This window comes from Brassica oleracea, chromosome C5 (genome assembly GCF_000695525.1).
Source record: "Brassica oleracea var. oleracea cultivar TO1000 chromosome C5, BOL, whole genome shotgun sequence".
NCBI lineage: Eukaryota > Viridiplantae > Streptophyta > Magnoliopsida > Brassicales > Brassicaceae > Brassica > Brassica oleracea.
In genome coordinates this window covers 31,488,228-31,510,751 of record NC_027752.1, presented here as the reverse complement: position 1 = coordinate 31,510,751, position 22,524 = coordinate 31,488,228, and the positions used below count along the sequence as shown (strand labels likewise).

The 22,524-nt window shown below is 35.0% G+C and overlaps 3 protein-coding genes across 3 annotated transcripts; 1 reads left to right on the top strand and 2 right to left on the bottom strand.

Annotated features, from left to right (window-relative positions):
- The first annotated feature begins 5,923 nt into the window (after positions 1–5,923).
- On the top strand, positions 5,924–8,801 carry LOC106295699 (pentatricopeptide repeat-containing protein At3g22150, chloroplastic). The gene has a single exon (XM_013731667.1). It carries the CDS (start codon positions 5,986–5,988, stop codon positions 8,452–8,454), a length of 2,469 nt encoding a protein of 822 aa, XP_013587121.1. The 5' UTR covers positions 5,924–5,985; the 3' UTR covers positions 8,455–8,801.
- A 6,300-nt stretch (positions 8,802–15,101) lies between these two features.
- On the bottom strand, positions 15,102–15,887 carry LOC106293607 (VQ motif-containing protein 22). The gene has a single exon (XM_013729282.1). It carries the CDS (start codon positions 15,859–15,861, stop codon positions 15,277–15,279), a length of 585 nt encoding a protein of 194 aa, XP_013584736.1. The 5' UTR covers positions 15,862–15,887; the 3' UTR covers positions 15,102–15,276.
- Positions 15,888–18,254: 2,367 nt separating this feature from the next.
- LOC106295113 (protein FAR-RED ELONGATED HYPOCOTYL 3) lies at positions 18,255–22,050 on the bottom strand. The gene is made up of 8 exons (XM_013730905.1): positions 21,780–22,050; positions 19,528–21,693; positions 19,361–19,417; positions 19,200–19,268; positions 19,044–19,112; positions 18,866–18,934; positions 18,732–18,776; positions 18,255–18,649 (listed from the first exon to the last, which is right to left on the bottom strand). Exons 2-8 carry the CDS (start codon positions 21,685–21,687, stop codon positions 18,593–18,595), a joined length of 2,526 nt encoding a protein of 841 aa, XP_013586359.1. The 5' UTR covers positions 21,688–21,693; positions 21,780–22,050; the 3' UTR covers positions 18,255–18,592.
- Positions 22,051–22,524: the final 474 nt, after the last annotated feature.

Sequence of the window (22,524 nt, the reverse complement as noted above, 5' to 3'; positions counted from 1 at the left end):
TTGTAGTGGAAATGTGGTCTTTCGTGAGAAAGTTTTCCCATTCAAAACGTCTGAACTCTTGTCTAAGTCTGTTGATATGTTTCCTAATATGATCTTGCCATTGCATACTCCTCTGCATTTTGTTGAATCAATCCATGTTATGTTTGATGGTGAGTGTTCTTCTGCAACACCTGAATATATTCCTGCACGCTCACACACTAATAACACTTCTCAAACTGATAGGACTTTTGTAGAGGATACTAGTATTAAACCGGAGAATACTTCTAGGCCAAGACGAACTACTAGAGCTTCTACTTACTTGTCTCAGTATCACTGTGTGTTTTTCCTTCAGTTACCCCTGATTCAAATTGTTTACCTCGTTCTTCTTTATCGTCACATCAGTTTCTTTGCAGTCTTGTACCTTTTGCGTCAGTTTCTTCTCCTTCATTTCCTTCTCTTCCAAAACACATTATCCCTTATCATCTGTTGTCTCCTGTGATCGCTTAAACTATGTTTTTCAAGCCTCTGTTCATGCATATTCGATGGAAACAGAACCTAAAACATTCCGACAAGCCATGAAATCAGAGAAATGGAAAAAGACAGTGTGTGGAATTTGATGCTATGGAGCAAAACATAACATGTGATATTGTTTCTTTACGTGTTAGGAAGAATGTTGTGGGTTATCGATGGATTTTCACCATCAAATATAATGCTGATGGGACAATAAAACGATACAAAGGTCTTTTGGTTGCTCAAGGATTTACACAACAGGAGGGTATTGATTATCTTGATATTTTTTCTCATGTGGCAAACTTGACAAGTGTTAAACTACTTTTTAGCTTGGCCGTAATCAAGGATACACTCCTCATGCTAGTGTTGTTCTTCCACCTAATTCGGTTTGTCGTCTCAGGAAGTCCTTGAATGGTCTCAAACAAGCCTCTCGACAATGGTACAAGTGTTTTTCCTCGGTTTTATTGGGTGCGTACAATCACCTACAGACAACACGTTCTTTGCCAAGAAAACAGAGACTTCATTTGTTGTTGTGTTAGTCTATGTTGATGATATTTTGATCGCGAGTAATGATCCTACTGCTGTGGATGCTCTGCAATCTTTATTTCGCTCTGAGTTCAAGATTAAATACCTTGGTCCAGCTCGTTTCTTCCTCGGTCTTGAGAGGATTCAGGTTTACTGGGATGCAAACCGAGCTATATTCATATGGATCCGACTCTGCATCTTACTAAAGATCTAGGGACACCTCTCTCTGATCCAAAGGTCTATCGTGGACTTATTGGCAGACTCTTGTATATCACTATCACACGACCGGATATCACTTTTGTCGTTCATCAACTGAGTCAGTTCTTATCTGTTGATATCTTATGAATTTCCATGATTTTAAACTATCATTTAATGTATATAATGATCATTTAGAGTTGCATTTATACGTATTTATGTCGCATTGCATGTCTATATCAGGTCTTGGAGATACTTATTGGTGAGTTTGAAGCCATTTGAGGGGTTTTGAGTCAAAAGGGTGAAAGATGAAAATGTATGATGATCTTAAAGATATCTTCTGAAGCTCAGATTATGGGACAACATAGAAAATTGAGCTAGCTTGCCAATTGAGGTGGTTTCAAGTCAATTGGAGCTGTATTGAAGGAGTTATGATCTATCTACTAGAGGCATATCAACCTTGTAGCGACCAGAGTTGTAGCGACCAGAGCATGTCACTAGGGAGGAAGCCGAGCGTATGTAGCAACCACTGTAGAGACCAAAGAATGTCGCTATGGTTCCCTAAGAAGCCCCACACGACTAAGTGCTGTTGCGACCTAATTATTATGGGATGACCTTGTTGCTACAGACGAAAATATCACTTTTTATTGGGTTGACCCAGATTTGTTGGGTGGACCCAACTTGTTTTTAGACATCTATAAATAGATTTAGACCTAAAAACCCTATTTTCTCATTTTTTGTCTAAAGTTTTGCCTCATTTTGTAAAATCTTAAACTTTTTGATCATTTAAGAAAGTACTTCATCTCATATTTGTGTTTTTCTTACTCATTAACATGATTAACCTTGAATCTCATATAGATTTAAGGTTTCTCATGGAGATTATTGAGTAGACACTTTTTGAATCTATGGGTTAGGTAGATCTAGGGTGACTAGTGAAGAGTTAAAGTGTTTATTTTTAGATCTACTAGTTTCTATGCTTGCTAAGTGTTCTTAATGCTAGATCAGACTTGATCAATCTTATTTAGACCTTAAGCTATTTTATGCCCGGAAGGTGTTTGTTAAAATGCTTGAATGAACTAGTATTACTCTAGCTCTAATAACCAAAGAAATTTGATGTTAGGATTGTTAGATGGTTAGTAGATTTGAACATAATGCATACTTGAATGAATTAGGCCAACAGGAGGTGATGTTTAGCTCATGATTGCATACAGATTATTGTCACGACAGTGAATTAATCTATTTGAATGAGATCTAGACCTATAGAGACCTGTGATTGCTTAAAATTAACACTTTGACATGGAAACTAACTGCTTTGGATCAATTGCCTTAATCCCATGGATTTTACCTTATCATTTGATTTAAAGTTTAGTTCTTGCACTTGTTTCTTGATTGGATGTGAGATCACCTTATTTATATTTTTAGGATCTTAGTTTGTTACCAATCATCCATCTTCTTATTTGCTTAGATTAGGAATGCTTGTGTATTTTTAGTGTTATAGATCACTAGTTCCTTGTGGATTCAATCCTAAAGTGTTGCATCGATATACCATTCGATTGTGGTAGCGTGCACATTAGGTTAATTGACATGTGATAAAACGTAGTAATCAATTTGGCGCTGTTTCCGGGAAACTAAGTAGATTTATCATTAGGATTTCAAACTTTCTTGAGACTAAACTTTATTTTCTTATGTTTTGTTTTGCTTTGTTTGATGACTAATTCCCTTTCAAGTGATTGTTCTTTTGCAAAGTACATTCATAAGAGAGGAATATCATGTCTCTTGACTTAGAATCAATTATGAAGGCTATTTTGGAGAGTCAAGAAAGGATGATATCTAGAAGCTCAACATCTTGTGAAAGAGCTTATGAACCATCCACCTCATTGGAGTATCAACCACATGGAGACTTTGGTCAAAGAAAACAATATGGATATGGTGAGGGATATCAACCTTGGGATATAGACTATGAAGAACAAGCAGCTAAATTTCCTCAAGATTCAAGTGAAGAAAACAACACCAACATGCCTGAGAAGTTGTTAGAGAATCAAAAAAGGGGAAAGATTGAGACAGAAAGACAACTTGATTCTCTTTCGCTACAGACGAAAAGACCACTTTTTATTGGGTTGACCCAGCTTTGTTGGGTGGACCCAGCTCGTTTTAAGACATCTATAAATAGATTTCGACCTAAAAATCCTATTTTATCTCATTTTCTCTCAAGATTTTTCCTCATTTTGTAAAAACTTGAACATTTTGAACATTTTGATCATTTAAGGAAGTACTTCATCTTATATTTGTGTTTCTCTTGATCATTAAGATGATTAACCTTGAATCTCATATAGATTTACGATTTTTCATGGAGATTATTGAGTACACACTTTTTGAATCCATGGGTTAGGTAGATCTAGGGTGATTAGTGAAGAGTTAAGGTGGTTATTTTTAGATCTACTAGTTTTTATGCTTGCTAAATGTTCTTAATGCTAGATTAAACTTGATCAGTCTTATCTACACCTTATGCAATTTTAAGCCCGGAAGGTGTTTGTTAAAATAATTAAATGAACTTAGTATTGCTTTAGCTTGAATAACCAAAGACATTTAATGTTAGGATTGCTAGATGGTTAGTAGACTTGAACATAATGCATGTTTGAATGAATTAGGCCAACGGGAATTGATGTTTAGCTCATGATTGCATATGGATTATTGTCACGACAATGGATTAATCTATTTGAATTAGATCTAGTCCTATATAGACTGGTGATTGCTTAAACTTAACACTTTGACTTGGAAACTAATTGCCTTGGATCAATTGTCTTAATCTCATGGATTCTACCTTATCATTTGATTGAAAGTTTAGTTTTTGCACTTATTTCTTATATGGATTTGAGATCACCTTGTTTATATTTTTAGGATCTTAGTTTGTTACCAATCCTCCATCTTCTTATTTGTTTAGATTAGGAAAGCTTGTGTATTCTTAGTGTTATAGATCACTAGTTCCTTGTGGATTCAATCCTAAAGTGTTGTATCGATATACCATTCGATTGTGGTAGCGTGCACATTAAGTTAATTGACATGTGATAAAGTGCATTAATCATCAGTCCCTACTGATACACATTTGCAGGCTGCTCATAAGGTCTTGTGATATCTCAAGAATAATCATGGTCAAGGATTGATATACTTAGATACTTCATAGTTATGCTTGAATGTTTTTGCTGATGCAAACTGGGATAGTTGCAAAGAGACTCGCCGTTCTATTACAGGCTTTTGTGTTTATTTTGGTTCTTCTTTGATCTCTTGGAAGTCCAAGAAGCAGGTTGTGGTTAGTAGAAGCAATACAGAGGCTGAATATCGAAATCTTGCTTTAGCTACATGTGAGTTGATTTGGCTGCAGCAATTGCTTCGTGATATGCATGTCTCTGTCACCCGTCTTGCTAAGTTGTATTGTGATAATAAGTCAGCGTTTCATATTGCCATGAATCCCATTTTTCACGAATGTATGAAGCACCTAGAGATCGACTGTCATACCGTTCATGATCAGCTGAAGACAGGCAAGATCAAGACTTTTCATGTCACCACTGAAAACCAGCTTGCAAACATTCTCACTAAACCTCTCCACCCAGGTCCTTGCCATTCATTCTTCTCTCGTTTGTTCTTGTCAAGTCTTTACCTTCTGCAAGCTCTACAGATAAAGATTTGAGGGGAGCGTTAACTAACCGGCTTATATTAGTTGGGTTTTCTTTTGCTTAACCGTGCAACTAAATATACTGAACATACATGTACATGTTCCTTATGAGGAATAACAAATTTCTATTTTTATTTTCTTCTTCATCTCTCACTCTAAGCTTGAACTTGAATTTTGTTCTTCACTATCCCTGATTATGAACCTTAAATATTATTAATAAAACCAATGAAATCCAAAGTTTCTATTATATTATGAATTTAATTCTTAATTTTGAATTAATATATAAAATGGAACCAATATTTAATCATATATATAATAGATAATCTTTATATTTACATCAATAGAATATTTTTAAGAAAAATAGTTTGAAATATTCTAAATTGGCTACTATTTTAAAAAAGATATGCTCAATCAAAACTACATTAACATTTGGGTTTAGATTATTGATTATTGTTTAGGTTTTAATATTAGGAAATGGGGTTGAATTTATAAACTTATATAAATGTTTTTGAGTAAAGGACATAATTCCCACACAAAATATCATATAATAACAATTATACACAAACTTTTAACTTCATCTTAATTTCACATATTTTAAGTTATTTTACCTATTACTCACCAATTCAAAAAACTGAAACACAAACCCGGCTTTTCATTGATTTAATGGTTTACAACCTAAACCAAAGTCGAAACACTTAAACCAAAAACAATTAACCAAATAAAAACCAACTTGACCCTCGTTAGAACATGCCTCTCCACTCTCATCACCTCTGCTTTTTTTTTACTTTTTTTAACCACAAAGATTATGTGGTTTTATGGTTTGAAAATTTGAATTGGGAAATAACATGTAGAATAATTTAAAATACATATAATTAAGACGAGATTGATAGTTTCTTACCCAATATTTTTAAAACATTAATAAATAGTTTAGTTGGTTTATTTTTGATTATTTTTTATCACAAATTTAGTGTACTTTGAAAAATGGTAATCTATCTTATAAAAATAGATAATAAACAAACTCTTACCACTGAAGAAACATGATGATAACATAAGCGGAAGAGAGTCAATCACGTCTCTTCATTTCGTTCTTCATCATCTCTTCCCCAATGGCCGGATCAGCTCTACCTCTCCCACCACCACCGCCACTTTCGTTCCACTCTCCCCCGCCAAACCAAACCCGCCGCTCTTCCACCTTCGCCCCACCAACAAACCCAACTCCCCAAACACCTTCAATCCGCTCCCGCCTCAGCAGAATCTGCCAAGAAGGAAACCCACAGCTCGCACGCCAGCTGTTCGACGCAATTCCCAAACCAACAACCGTCCTATGGAACACCATTATCATCGGCCTCATCTGCAACAATCTCCCGCACGAGGCTCTCCTTTTCTACTCCCGGATGAGAAAGACCGCTCCTTTCACCAAATGCGACCCTTACACTTACTCCTCCACGCTCAAGGCCTGCGCCGAGACCAAGAACCTGAAGGCTGGTAAAGCCGTGCATTGCCATTTGATCCGGTGCTTGCAGAACTCGAGCAGGGTTGTTCATAACTCTCTGTTGAATATGTACGTTTCTTGCTTGAACCACCCTCCTCCTGGAAGCGAGTACGATGTGGTGCGTAAGGTTTTTGATAGTATGCGTAGGAAGAACGTTGTGGCGTGGAATACGTTGGTTTCTTGGTATGTGAAGACGGAGAGACACGCAGAGGCGTGTAGGCAGTTTGGGATTATGATGAGGATGGAGATTAAACCGAGTCCGGTTAGCTTTGTGAATGTCTTCCCCGCGGTGGCGAGTTCGAGAAGTGTTAAGAGAGCTAAAGTATTTTATGGTTTGATGCTTAAGTTGGGAGATGAGTATGTGAAGGACTTGTTTGTTGTGAGCTCGGCTATTTCTATGTATGCAGAGCTTAGCGATATTGAAGCGTCACGGAGAGTGTTTGATTCTTGTGTAGAGAGGAACATTGAGGTGTGGAATACAATGATAGGAGTCTATGTTCAGAACGAGTACCTGGTTGAGAGTATAGATCTTGTTCTTGATGCAATAGGATCGAAAGAGATTGTGTCTGACGAAGTAACGTTCCTCTTGGCAGCGAGTGCAGTTTCAGCGCTGCAGCAAGTGGAGTTAGGTAGACAGTTTCATGGTTTTGTCAGCAAGAACTTTCAGGAGCTTCCCGTTGTGATATTCAACTCGTTGATGGTGATGTACTCGAGGTGCGGCTCTGTGCACGAGTCCTTTGCGGTCTTTGTTTCGATGCGAGAGAGAGATGTTGTGACGTGGAACACAATGATCTCTGCGTTTGTCCAAAACGGCTTAGATGATGAAGGATTGATGTTGGTGTATGAGATGCAGAAGCAGGGGTTTAAGATCGATTACATAACAGTGACTGCTTTGCTTTCGGCTGCGTCGAATCTTAGAAACAAGGAGATTGGGAAGCAGACTCATGGTTTCCTTATAAGGCAAGGGATTCAGTTCGAGGGGATGAACAGTTACCTTATTGACATGTATGCTAAGTCAGGTCTAATAAGGATCTCAGAGAAGCTTTTCGAGAGAAGTGGCTATGCTGAAAGAGATCAAGCTACTTGGAACTCTATGATGTCCGGGTACACGCAGAACGGACACACAGAGGAAACGTTTGCTGTGTTCAGGAAGATGTTAGAACAGAATATCAAACCCAATGCCATAACTGTGGCGTCGATTCTCCCTGCGTGTAGCCAGATAGGTAGTTTCGACTTAGGTAAACAGCTACATGGTTTCTCTATAAGGCAGTACTTGGATCAGAACGTATTTGTTGCTTCTGCGTTAGTTGATATGTACTCAAAGTCAGGAGCGATACAGTACGCAGAAAACATGTTTTACCAAACGAAAGAGAGAAACTCTGTGACGTACACCACGATGATATTGGGGTATGGTCAACACGGAATGGGTGAGAGAGCTATCTCGCTGTTTCGTTCAATGGAAGAGTCTGGAGTCAAACCAGATACTGTCACCTTTGTTGCAGTATTATCAGCTTGCAGCTATTCCGGTTTAGTGGATGAAGGTCTCAAAATATTCGAGGAAATGAGTGAAGTTTATAACATCCAGCCTTCCAATGAGCACTATTGCTGCGTTACAGACATGTTAGGGAGAGTAGGCCGCGTTGATGAAGCCTACGAGTTTGTTAAAGGGCTTGATGAAGAAGGAAACATTGCTGAGCTATGGGGTTCGGTTCTGGGAGCTTGTAGAGTACATGGTGAGATTGAGCTTGCTGAAACTGTTTCAGAGAAGTTAGCTAAAGTGGATAAAGGGAAGAACTTTTCAGGATATCAGGTTTTGCTCTCGAATGTGTATGCTGAGGAACAGAAATGGACGAGTGTTGATAGGTTGAGGAGAGGAATGAGAGAAAAGGGTTTAAGGAAAGAAGTTGGTCGTAGTGGGATTGAAGTTGCAGGTAATGTAAATTGTTTTGTGTCTAGAGATCAAGAGCATCCTCAGAGTGATGAGATATACGATGTCATTGAGGGTTTGGCTAAAGATATGAGAGGCGATTCGCATCTGACAACATTCCCTATGGTTACCCCAAGTTTGGAATTAGAGGAGTGATGTAGAATGCTAGTAACTCTTTTAGCTCTCACAGAATAAGGAGAGAAGATGTGTTAAGAAGTGAGATGATTCAAGGTGGGTAAGCGCCCAAAACTCTCATTTGTTGGTAACATTGCAGCAATTCTCTATGGTCATAAACACTCCTTGTTCATCATTGGAAGAGAAACATTATTCAGCCAGACAGGAGATGGAGGTTCTAAGCCATTGGAAGACGATTTAAGTGAGATTGTAGAACCGTTATTTGCCTCGCTTTGTACACTTTGTTCTTTGTATACAAGTACCACTGCAAGCTGATCATCTCTTGTAATGATGTATATAAATAAATAAAACAAAACCATTGTAGTTTCCTTTCTCTCATCTTCACTACGCATCTTCTCTTGTAAACATTATAGTTTTATGATTGTTTTCACTTTAAGATATTCTTTTGGGGTTTCTTAATTTTATTTTAAGTTCAGTTATACGGTAGAAACGCTATAAATTAATACTCGATCAATTACAAACATGGTAAATTAATAAATTTCTTCGGTCTCGAATTTGGCCGGTTCAAAATATGACACAAATCGATAAAATAATAAGATAATATTTTTTTGTAGAAAATCTATCTAATAATTCATACATATAATGTTTATATATGTACAAACAAATCATTGTATTATTTATTTTATATTCACAATGAAATTGAACTTTATTTTTCTTAACACATCAACATATTTTGATAATATTAGGTAAAATTATATCTAAAACTACATTTAAATTCTATGAAACATATTTTGTATACACCAAATAGAATAAAAAAAATAATAAAAGTCTAATTTTAATAAGAGAAATTCCCTAGGATAAACCTAAAAAAAATTTTGTCACAAATATAAACCTCAAAAATAAAAATGACCAAAATAGACTTAAATGTTTTATCAAAAGAAGTAAATATACACTTATACCCCTAGGGTTAATTAATCTAGACATTAGGGTTTAGGGGGTGGGGTTTAGGGTTTAAAAATAAATAAAAAGTTAAAATTTTCAAAATAAAAAGTGTTATTTTGGTCATTTTAGTTTTTGAGGTCTATTTTTGTGGCAAAAACTTAAAAAAATCTATTTAAGAGAATTGCCCTTTTAATAATTTAATTAACATATACAAGACAAAATAAACTATTTATCTTATTTTATTAAAAATATATTTTAAAATATAAAAATAATTTTTTTGTAAATTAATAACTCTAAAAAATAATAAAATTTCGTAATTCCAATATTATTAATTTAAATAGTTTTTACTATAAGACTATTAAATTTCAAGATACTTCTAAAAAATTGACTAATAATATAATGCCAAATATTTTCGTAGTATTTTGTGAGTATCTAGCAAGTTTTTATTTCAGTTATTTTAAGTTTACTTATTTAAAACTATTGAATTTCAATATTTTTTTTGAAAAATTGACCAAAAATGTAATGCAAAATATTTTTCATAGTATCTTGTGAGTATCTAGCAAGTTCTTATTTTAGTTATTTTAATGTTTGAGTTATCATGATAAAAATTAAAATGGAAATGGATCTAGAGCAACATTTTTATAATAAATTAGTAGTTCTAAAAAGTAAATAAAAATAATGATCTAATATCATTAGATATCTTAGAGTGGTGAGTAATTAGTCAAAATATATTATTTGAGATATTTTGGACTGAATTTTTCGCCGTTTTATGATATTTTGGATTGAGGTTTTTCTCGTTTTGAGATATTCATAATCGAACAATAATATATTTTTATTTATTTTAAGTTGAGATACTCTGCTGAAAGTTTTCTTATTATATGCCTAAAGTCTCAATTTTAACCAAAAAAGAAGTAAAAAAAAATAACAGAGATGTTAAAATAGTACAAAAGTTTTGGAGGGTTTCAACTTGGGTTTGTCCCACATGAAACCCCAATTAGTAGCTTGTGTTCTTTGACTAGTTTTGTGGACCATCATAAGCTTCACACTTCTTCAAAATAAAGGCAAGCGAGAGACCAAAAAATCTAAACTCTCGAGTTTAATTTGTAATCACAAAGTAAGAAACATTTCTACTAGACAAAGACACAAATAACAAGAGGTTACAAGACAATTCGTTTGACAAACAAACAAAAAAGAAGCTAACTTTGATGAATTACGTAAGCTAAGCAAGAAGAAGATTATCTACTTTAGACGACTCTAGCTGCTCTTGATTATCTTGTGATGATCCCATTGTTGAGAGTTTGTGAATCATCGCTACAACAGACCCTAAAATTCAAATAGACCATTTATTTTCCAAAATAGAGAAGGTGAGTTTAAAAGCTTAACAAACCAAATTTATAGCTGTAATAAAGCATCATTCCAAGTATTCACCATAGATTGGAGTACCTGACAATTCTCCAAGCTTGAATCATGTGATTTTGACCAAAGAACGATATGGTCATACTAATAAACATGAGCGTCTGATCCCCGTGAGAGATGATAACATACGGGGTTACCATAGCGATCAACCCTCCATTTTACTCCATTTAGTTCCTAATTTAAATATATAAAATAAAATCAGCAGTATAATTACATATATAATTAGATAGTCTTTATATTTACACCAATATAATACTTTTAAGCGAAATTTCTTAAAATATTCTAAGTTGGCTACTATTTTAAAAATATACATGCTCAATCTTTGCTCAAAAAAAGAAAAAATATGCTCAATCTGGATTCAAGATTTATGATTATTGTGTAGGTTTCAGTATTTAAGAGGTGGAGTTAGTTTATAAGCTTCTATAAATATTTTTTTAAACATTTATAAATGATTTGATTGGTTAATTTTGCTTTTTTCATCATAAATTTAGTGTGTTTTTAAAAGTTGTAATCAACTTTCACCAGGGAACGATATGGTCATACTGATAAGCATGAGCAACCGATCCCCCGAGAGATGATAACATACGGGTTACAATATCAATCAACCTTCCATTTGTCTCCAGACATCCCAGCTAACAATTTTGGCTTTGATCAACTGTTTGTCTTGACATCATCAGTAAATTTTCTTCCACTATTCTTCCTCCCATCAATAGGAAGAATCTCATCCCCATCTTGATTTCCATCGACATCGTCATCGTCATCACCCGCTGTTGTAGATACAAAAACTGAAAGAAATACTCTAGATTTGAGTTGTTTATGCAAAGCATAAACTGACTTATTGATCACAAATAGACTATGAACCATCTGAAAGAATAAATAAAGATTCAACTTCACAAATTGAGACAATTTTCGAAGTTGAATCCTTATTTCTTATTGCAGATGATTCATAATCTGTTTGTGATCAACTTCACAAATTGACAATGGTACTTCACAAAAGTTGAATTCTTATTTATTGCAGACGGTTTCTAGTCTATCTAATCAATCAATGATACTTTCATAACAAAAAATAAAATAAAATGTTGTAAAGTCTACTCATCTTAGTTAAATACCCAAAACAGTTTGATACCCGTTTAATACTTCAAGTAATTATTTTGCTCATTTTAATATATTTACTTTTAAAGATGTGTTATTTTAATACCCAAACTATATTAATTTTAATCAAAGATTATTAATCAGTTTTAAATAAAATTTTAAAAACCTTTATTTTAATTTTTAAGAATAAAACTAACTAGAAATTAGATAGTATTTTAAAATTTAGAAAACCTTAATCATGAATAAAATAAATATATTATTTTAAAGTTCAGAAAATAAACTAAATTTGAAATTAGAACTAAAATTAATGTTATAAATTAAGATTATCCAAACATATGTTATTTAAAAAAAAAAACAGGTAATGAATTTGGTTTTTGAAATTTAAAGATTTTTATGTTTTGTTTAAAACTTATTATTAAAATTAACATAGTTTGTGTATTAAAATGAACATAGTTTTAAAAGCAAACGTATTAAAATGAGCAAAATAATTAGTTGAAGTATTAAACTATGTAGTATAAAAGTTTGGATATAAAAAAAATTAACAAAATTTAGTTGGGTATTGTTATGGAATTTTCCTTTTAATAAAATAGTTACCAGAAGGTGATTATAAAAAATAAAACACTGGTTAAACTTAAACCATATATCTGAATTTTTGAATAAAATGAGTGTTTATTTATGTACGAATGAGGTGGTTCAAATGGATCTCGCGTAGTTTCTGCTAGACGAGAAATATGGAAATCTAGTTGAATTGTCTTATCTATCACTATTCAAGTTTCCTCCAACAATGTGCGACTTCAAAAAACAAACTGCTCTGGAACTTCTGAGTGAGTTTTTATTTTGGTTTTTACTTTGTATATGTCATTACATTAATTACCATATGGATGGAGTTTGAAATTTACATGACCATCTAGAAAAACTACAACTCAACCACTAGTCTACCACTCAATAAACTCATAAGATATTTATATATATATGTTTATATATTTATATACAAATAAATACATTTCTAAACTATATTACTACAAAAAACTGTTAGGTGAAAGAATAGTAGATAGTTTGTTCCAATTCAATGCTTCCCTCTTGTGTTTTAAAATCATAGTCTAGTTGTTCGAAAGAATTGATTATCGCATTTATTTAAGTATGTATGAAAGAAGAGGCCTAATTTAATCATAAATAACATCAAAATCTACCAAAGTATAAGATTGAGAGTCGTAATAAGATGTTTTGTATAATTGTATAGTATAGACTGTATAGTAATTGATGAATGAATTCAAATTGAGTTAAGAAAAGGAATTTTCACTTGAGGTTAAGGGACCCACAATGCGTATTAGATACATCCCCTCTTCCTAACCCCTTTATCACTCATTTTTTTTTGTCACTTCGTCGATGTTACTTTTTTTTTAAATAAGATTCTTCATTGTTAATTCCTTTTATATTATTTTATTTGTCAAATATAAACACGTCTACAACATGATAGAAATATTCTCTTATTAATTTATGGATTTATCTTAAGAATCTAAAATCTATTAAAATGCAAAAGAGTAAGAAAAAAAAACTAAAGACATTCTATAAGTATAGAGTTTGGCTTTGGTATACCGGCCAAACTCTATATTAACATCGATCTAAATCAAAAGATCCATCTCACTTTCGGTCTAAATCATAATTAATATGAGTGGGAAGAAATTAAAAAAGGAAAAATAAACGATACTCTCTCCGTTTTATATTTTAAGTAGTTTTAGCAAAAAATGTTTGTTTCTCAATATAAGTAGTTTTCATATTTCAATGCACATTTTGTCTTTATTGAATATTGTGTAACCAATCAAATAATGCTAGCTTTTTTATAATAGGGTGAATTTAAGATTAAATAATATTTTTTTACAAAAGCCATAATTTTTTAATATTGGTGATTTTAAATAAAATTAGTTACAATATGGAACAGAAGGAGTAACGTAAGAATCTAGGTATGTTCATGTTGGTAGCCTACCTTCACCCAAAAGCTTCCTCTGTTTCCAACGAAAAGCAAGTTTAATTTCTATATGATCCAATTAATGGTCTTATCACCATATTTTAATGTTAAAAGATTATTCTGGTCTTGACGAAAATTCTCCTTCAAATATATTTCAATAATCTTATAAAGTTGGTGATTGAAGACAAAGAAAAAAGTAAATCAAATTGTGAACTGGAAAAGGATAGTCATCGTTTTCCGTCTACAAGTCATATGACGATAAGAAAATATATTGTGCCATAAAAAGAAGCAAACTATAAAGTTTTAACTTATATTCATATTCTATATTATCGCGATAATTTGGTAAAGCTACATTCACTACGGTTACAGTTTTATCGAATAAGAATACAATCGTTGGGGTGTAAGTAAATGAATGTAGCTTAAGTGGATCATATATAGCAGGCATTCTCCATCCAATTTCTGTATCCATTTATTGCAGGCATCCTCCATTCCATGCACATTTTATAAAATAAGTTATATAAAGTTATATTCATATTTTGCATTTTATCGAGCTTATTTGGCAAAGCAGATAAAACTACATTCACACTAACTAATTTCATGTTTGAATGCCTACAATAAATGAATACAGAAATTGGATGTAAGCTATTTCTCTCACATTTCCTCCATTACATGCACGTTATAAATATATACTATTAATTTGAATAATATTGAAGAAATTTCAATTTTTCAGATGTAGTTCAGAACTTTACGTGAAAGTATGTTTTTAACATATATAGAGCGTTAATATGTATAATACATATACGTGATATATTAGTGTTCGAGAACATTGTTTTAGTTTACCTAAGTCTAGTAGAAAATATGGATGCCATAATAATTTATATAACTGATAATGTATTCTCGTAAAAACATATAGATTTATTTGGAAACGTTATTTTATTTTGCTTACTGCCAAACTGGAGTTTTCCTTTTGAATGCAAGCAAGTGTGCAACTTCAGTCATTGAATATTTGCTTATTTAGGACCATGATAAGTGATAAGACCATGATTAACGGGAATTCTTAAGCTGAAGTTCTTATCGGAATATAAGAGCCCGTCTCTTAAATTTTAACTAAAAAAGTTAAGAACCGGTTCTTAAAAAATCTCTTATTTAAGAGCCGGTTCTTAGTTTTTTTAATTAAAAGTTAAGAGACGGGTTCTTATATTCCGTTAAGAACTCTATCTTAAGAACCTCCGTTAATCATGTTCTAACGCTGTAAACAAATGCTCAACGCCTAAAACAAAGATAAAAAGCTTGAATATGAAAACGAAAAACTTAAATATACAACAGTCAAAGTTGTCATTCTATGACAAAAGAAAGTCAGTACCTAACATTTCTGCCTTTATGCGAAAAAAGAGAAAAAAATATTTCAAAAAAATCCAATCGTTTTCTCATTGCAGTCTCGAAGACGACGTATTACTATTCGTGGCTTCCTTATACGACGGAGCAGAACCTCCTCCTCCACCGCCCGCGGTTCCAAAACCACCAGGAACCATCGTATTAGGGTTGTTCATGTTACTATACCCAACGACGGGATTCATGTTGTTTAACGAGAACATATAAGGCTGTTGCGGTGGAGGCAGCGCGTGAGGCTGGTAACTATATTGCCAAGGAACTTGTTGGGAAGATCCGGCGGATGGGTCCGACGAAGAGGTGAGGCTAAAACCGGAAGTGGTATTACCTGACCCGAAAGCCATAGCGGATGGACCGCCCGTGAACTGCTGAACCATGGCGCGGAAGTTTGATGTGTCCGTGTTGAGAAGTGTTGTTGGTGTTCTACGTGAGGCTCTTGATCTTCTACGTGCCGGTTTGGTTACACGGCCTGTTTCTGGACTAAGACGAGAGTCCATGGAGGTGGCTTCACCGGAGGGAGAAGCTGCTGTGGTGGTTGTGACGGCGGTTGAAGTGATGGTGGAAGTTGTGTAGAAGGCTTGGTTGTTGCTGTAGAGGTGAGACCAATCGTTTGAGTTAGCCATTTTGTGTTGTCTCAAGACTGAGAGATTGTAATAAGTAACAAAACAGCATTTGCCTTCGTTTGTTGTTTATTTATTTAGGTTTAGTGATTAGACTTGGTCAAAAGGAAGACTATTCAAAATCAATCATGACCGTTGATTTAGGAAACATATTAGATTCTGTGGCTTAGCATTTCTTTCCTAACTAAAATAAAATATATATATATATATAGTATACTAATATACTTACTTTATTAACATGATTTAATCTTTTTAATAACTAAATGATTTAATCTTATTCGATATTATCATGATATTGGAAAAAATAATAAAGAGAAAATGATTAGGATAACACTAAAAATTTTTTTATCATAAATATAGTCTCTAATAATAAAAATGACAAAAATAGCATTTAATGTTTTATCAAAAGAGATAAATATACACTTATATCCCAATGGTAAATTAATTTAGACATTAGGGGTTTAGAGTTAAGGCGTGGGGTTTAGGATTTAGGATTTAGAGTTTAGGGTTTAGGGTTTAGAGTTTAGGGTTTAGGGTTTAGAGTTTAGGGGTGGGGTTTATGGTTTAGGGTTTAGAGTTAAGGGGTGGGGTTTAGGATTTAGGTTTAGGGTTTACGATTTAGGGTTTAGAGTTGGGGAGTGGGGTTTTGGAATAAGATTTCAAATTTTGAAAAATAAAAAAAAAATTAATTTTTTCAAAAGATAAAATGTTATTTTGGTCATTTTAGTTTTTGAAGACTATTTTTGTGACATAAACTTAAAAATATACTATTTTGGAGATTTGCCCAATAATAAAACAGCGTAAAGTTACAATTAGTTGAGTTTTTACCAAGAAACTAACTAGTAGAATTTAGTTTTGTATTGGGTTGGTTGGCTACTTTCCCAACAAGTTGACGAAATTTGCCTAATTTACTGTGTATATTCTTTCATTAAATTAGTAAATAAGTGCCTCACTTTACATAATCGTCACATAGCTGACGACATATTTTTCTGTTACGTTATTCCTAACCAAAATGTTAATATATTTCATATCACGTTGCCTGCTTGGTGCGATAGCCGTATTATATAGCACGAATGAATAACGACGGATGTACGATAATGATAATAACGATGAGATTTTGTTATATAGTATAGTACTATATCATTTTTTAAAATAGGTTAGACGTAATAGGATTATAATATGCCGACAATGTTGTTCAAATCCATAGCGTAATGAGAAGCCTATAGGCTGTTTTAATTAGCGAAAACGATTAGTCGATTATCCAATAAAAAAGAGCAACTAAATAAAGAAACAACTTTCGTATATGATACTCAAGACACTAGTGTTTTGATAATTGATAGGACCATAGGTGTACATATTATTTACGCAGTTGATTAAGGAATGAGTGGGCATAAATTAATTGACGGGGGTAGGTGACTTAGAATGAATGTAAATCAAGTTACGACCAAAGATCAGACATGAAACGAGTGAGAATTTTCAAACAAAACCATAATCTAATCCTGACGTGTGATATGTAATATGGGGAACTACATCATCGTTCTCTTTTGTTAGAACTTTGCATCAATTCACACATATAATATATACTTTAGGGGGGGCTAAAATCTTGTAAACATCAGCTTGAGACTGAGTTGAATAAGTGACAATGAATCATTATTTGTTTAGGAGTGTTGTTCATTAAATCAGTTTAGAAAACCACAGAATTTACAATGTTTAATGATTACTAAATCTAATATGTGAATCAAAATTTATATTTTCAATTTTTTAGTTTTTGGAATGTATGTTTTTCTATGTTTCAATTTTTTAGTTTCTGGGCAAAACACTCATCACACTGCTCATATGAGCACGTTATAAGAGCATCACCGATATATTTTTACATTTTCTCGCAAAATAGAAAACTCTATTATAATGATGATATTATTCCAATGTATAACTTCTTTTTTTAATTGAATATCAAATTTATTGATCAAACTTGAAACTATTTACAGATGCTATGTATGTCTATTCAACGAAAATGAATAAAAGAATGTGATGCTCGAGCTTAAACCATTTTCTCGTCATCTCTTCCAAGGTGATGATCCCTCCGATGTATAACGTTATAATAGAATTTCTCTATTTATAGAGTAAAATATAAAACGATAGTAGTTTTATATAGATGAAAATAATATTTTTTTATATTTTGTTTTGAAAAAATAAAAAAAAAACTCTATTTTAGAAGCATATATTAGAGTAAATCTACATCTATAATAATTTCTTTTATTCTAGAAGAAAAGTATAAAAAGAATAGAAATAGGTTGAAGATTGTCTTAGATATTGTACGAGGATCAAAGAGCAAAACAACAGACCATATTGTGGCTTAGATCAGGGAATAATCTGATGCAATTATACGAAACTTGATCAAAAGAATTAACAAGAGTTTATAAATAGATAAATATCTTCTAAACAAATGTTTCCCCCTCCTCTAAATTCGAACAATCAATGATCAAAAGCTTTTTGGGGATCATCAAGAACTAATACACACACGACCAAATATTAACAGAAGCGGTATCTTTATAACCGAAACAATACACCATATCCTATTTAAACACTTGAGCCGATAAAACAAGAAATGCTCCTTGTTCTGTTTCCAAAACCTGATCGAGAAATGAGCTTCATCTTCCAAGTGCTTGTTGGCTTTTTGTCTACAGAGGGACGGACGCTCTTTAAGATTTGAACCTTGGTTAGGTTTTAGCCTGGTTTAAGTGTGTCTAGACGCGTCCTCATGCAACTGTGTCGTCCTCACATTAGGATCATCCTGTACAGTAATAAACATTTGTTTCCATGAACAAAAATTCACCACTAGAGATGCAAATATGTTACTAGAACTGAAAATTTACCCGGATATCGTAAGTAAAGTTGGGAGGACGGAAGAAATCTACTCCCTAGAAAGAACAAAAGTAAAGAGTGATCATTTTTTGAATAGGTTTTGCAATCAAGTAAAAGCTCTGAGTCTGAGAATAAGGTAAGGTACCTGTCCATGGATGCCTTGCTGAGCAGTGTAGTAACTGTCGTAGCTTGGTGCTATTGAGTTCAACTGTCGCTACAGAAAACCAGCCGGGGATTTTTTTGTTTTTATCCAAAGTTAAATGATAGAAAAAAACAACAGAAGCTTAGTTACAGATAGGTGTTGATGGTGGAAATTTTCATACCAATCCTTGGATTGTTTGTTGATTCCCATAAAAGTTATCGCGATTTGGCGCCATTAAGTTCAGCTGGACCTGTAAACACACATATAATCAGACCACATTACAAACAAAAATCTCAGTCTATAAGAGAATATTAACAAGTAATTTGTGCTTAGTTACCAGATTTTGCACGCTTTGCTGTGTTCCATAATAACTTTCTAAGCCAACTGTCCTTGGACTTAACTTATCCTGCAAATTACAAAATTCAGATATCATATACTTAGGGGACTCTCTCTAGTTTAACAGAGTCTTTCTACTACATGTTAATAACAAAGACAGACCATCTGTTGCAAGCTTTCTGGCGCTGCAACTGGAATTACCTCCTGCTCTGAGTTCACCTGCAATCCATAGTCAGTCAGAAACATAAGACTTGCAATTCATAAAAGCGCAGAGCTAAGAAAAACCTTAAGTTGTGCATGTACAGAGAGATCATGAACAAGAAGTTTACTTTTCTTTTCTTAGTTGGATTCTTTTTCTTGCTCGTCGTCTTGACTGCACTTCTGCTCTGATTATCCTCCTCGACGGATATCAGACCTTGTGTTGGCGAAGCGACCACATCTGGAAGACTTCTGCCGGAAGTATTAACACCAGCACAGTTCCCCAAAGCTTCTTCAATAGCAAGGAAGGCAATATTGTAACTCTCTTGAGAGATGGATGCCTCTTCACTCAGCTTTAAAGCTCTCTGGCACAAATCATTATACCTCTGGAGCCTCGTCTGCAACTGCTGAGGTTCTCCTGGACAATGCTGGCTTCTTGCATCTTTGGTCCACCGTTTCAATATGTACTGAGAGGGGATGGAAGAAAGATGACAACACTGGAGAACGTTAAGCGTGTGTCTGCATAGATAGCCTTTATACTCAAATAACCGACACATGCAAGAGACTTCAGCCTTTGCTTGGCTCCATGTAACCACGAAGTCCTGGTTGTTTTCAAAATCCTGAACTCTAAAAGCAGAGCACGTTGCATCTCGGTTCTCCTCCCTGGGACTACACGCGATTGCACCCAAAACTTCGATCTGGAACTTTTTGAATACAGCAGGAGTATAGACGTCGGAAACACTCTTCTCAAATGGCGATGGGGACTTCATCGCTGGTGGCTTGTTCCATGTTTCCGAATCAGCTTTGGCTTCTTCTTCAAATCTATCTTGCAAAATCGTATCATACAGTTTCACAAACTCCTGTACGCTCGTCTTCTTGTGCAAGTACTTGTCGAAGAAAGCATTAACACTGTCAGCTCTCAGAGACGTAGACATCCCTGCCAAAAGAACATCGGTCATGTAGGTCGGTGCCCATTTCCTTCGGTCTTCATATAAAGACTGCATCCATTGATCGTCTTTGAGACCGAATCTAGCAAGAATCTTCCACCATCTCCTCGCAAAGTCTTCCTCCTTCCATGATTTATAGATGCACTTCTCAAACTTCGCTGTAAAATTCTCATGTTGCTTAGCGACTTGACCAAGATTCTCAGATACCTTAATCAAGACATGCCAAAGGAAAAGGCAATGCTGTGTATTGGGGAAGACCTCAGGGACAATGGAGTTCAACAGAGGATCTTGCTCAGTGATCAAAACCTTCGGAGCGTGTCCACCCATCGCTCTCAGCCAGGTCTCCATTAGCCAAGAGAATGTAGCTGCGCTCTCGTCAGATAGTAAAGCACACCCAAGGACCATATACTGGTAATGCTGGTTCACACCAACAAAAATAGCAAGTGGCATCTTGTACTTGTTTCTCACATAGGTAGTATCAAGAGAAACAACATCACAAAAACTGCCATAGTTAACCCTGCTCTTGGCATCAACCCAAAACACATTCTTCACCCTGTGATCATCACCAAGATCCACCGCGTAAAAGAAGTTGGAGTTCAGAATCTGCATCCGCGACAAGAAGTCAAGGAGAACCTTGAAATCCCCAGTCTCCACAGACAAACTCCGACCTTTCTCAAAAGAAGTTTTGGACTCACTCTTCAAGCTGATGACAGTCTTGTACTCAGCGAACTGCTTAGCCATCGCAGCGTAGATCTTCCTCGTCTGCTCGCTCACAGCTTGAGCAGGCAAAAGGTCGTGGTTATGATCCCTCACAAAGCTGTGAATCACCCACTTCCCATCAGGCTTCCTCTTAACGTGCATACTCGCTTTACAATCAGTCTTGGCACACGTCCTCCGACCAGACATGTTGTTTTCAGGATGATCCTGCTTGCTCTGCCTAGCTCTCGGCCGGTTGAAAGACTTGTCGTACTCCCGTTTAGTACCGTACCTAGAGCAAGCGAACTTGGCGTCGATAAACTCTCTCGTGGTTTTCGACCTGCGACTGTTCTGTATCGCAGTGTTGAAGCCGATGGTTCGAGAGTACTCTTGGTAGAAGGTATACGCTTCGCCGTGCGAGTTGAACTCCATGCCGTTAAGCGGTTCAAGGTTCACGCCTTGTTGTTGTGTGTTGTGCTCTGGAAGAGTGATGCCTGCTGCAGTGCTGTTGTTATCGGTGTGTACCTCGACGGTGACGTCATCCTCGACTTTGCTAATGTCTATGTCTTCGTTGTCAAGTCCTCTGTGTTCTTCATCGTCGCCTTCTTTGCAGAGGTCGCCTGAATGTAGTCGAAGATCTATGTCCATGACTTCCTGCAACACGATTAATCGGAAATTCTCAATGTATATATAGAATCCGTGGTCGTTTTTTCACTGCAACGAAGATGAGATGGATTCACCTGTAACGAAGAGGAGCAGAGAGGTGAATCGAAAGCAATAAGCTGTAATCTCGTCGCGAGGATGAGGCACGCGCCAATCGGTGCGAGTTGGCGTTTCGATCTGCGGAAGGGGGGAGATGGATGATAGAGAGAGAGAGGGAAGGAGGAGAGAAAATGGTTTGTGATGTTCACGCGATCTGAGGGGGCGAGTGGGCGGAGGAGGAGGAGGCACGATTCCTTTTTCTTTTTTCTTTTTTCTTTGGTGTCTAGGGTTTCTCTCTGTATGTCTCTGTCTCTCTCTCTCCGTTAAAAAAAAATGCGTGTGTGTGTGTGTGTGTTCCATATCTTCTCCACTGCGCACGCGTTGCGCGTGCCAATACTGACTTGGTAATTTTAGATGAAGCGTGACTAATGGCATTATGAATATACATATATAAAGTAGGCCTCTTCTAGTTCTAGAGTTAGGCTTTTATATGGCTGGTCCACGAACGATTAAAGATTGTACTTGTTCGATATTTTAGCTTATGTTTTTTATTTGCAATAATATCTATTTATTTATTTTGTATACTTTAGATATCATATAGTGGTCAAACCAAAATGGGGGCTCTCTCTCTTAACTCTCTCTCTGTATCTTTCAGAGAGAGAGAGTCCGACTCGATGGTCGTTTGGCGGTTGTGGCCGGCGATTTGTCCCTTCTGTAGGGGATGAGGTTCTGACATCTGTTGCTTAGTTAGAACCCCTGTTCGAAAACGCGGCCGTCTAGGCG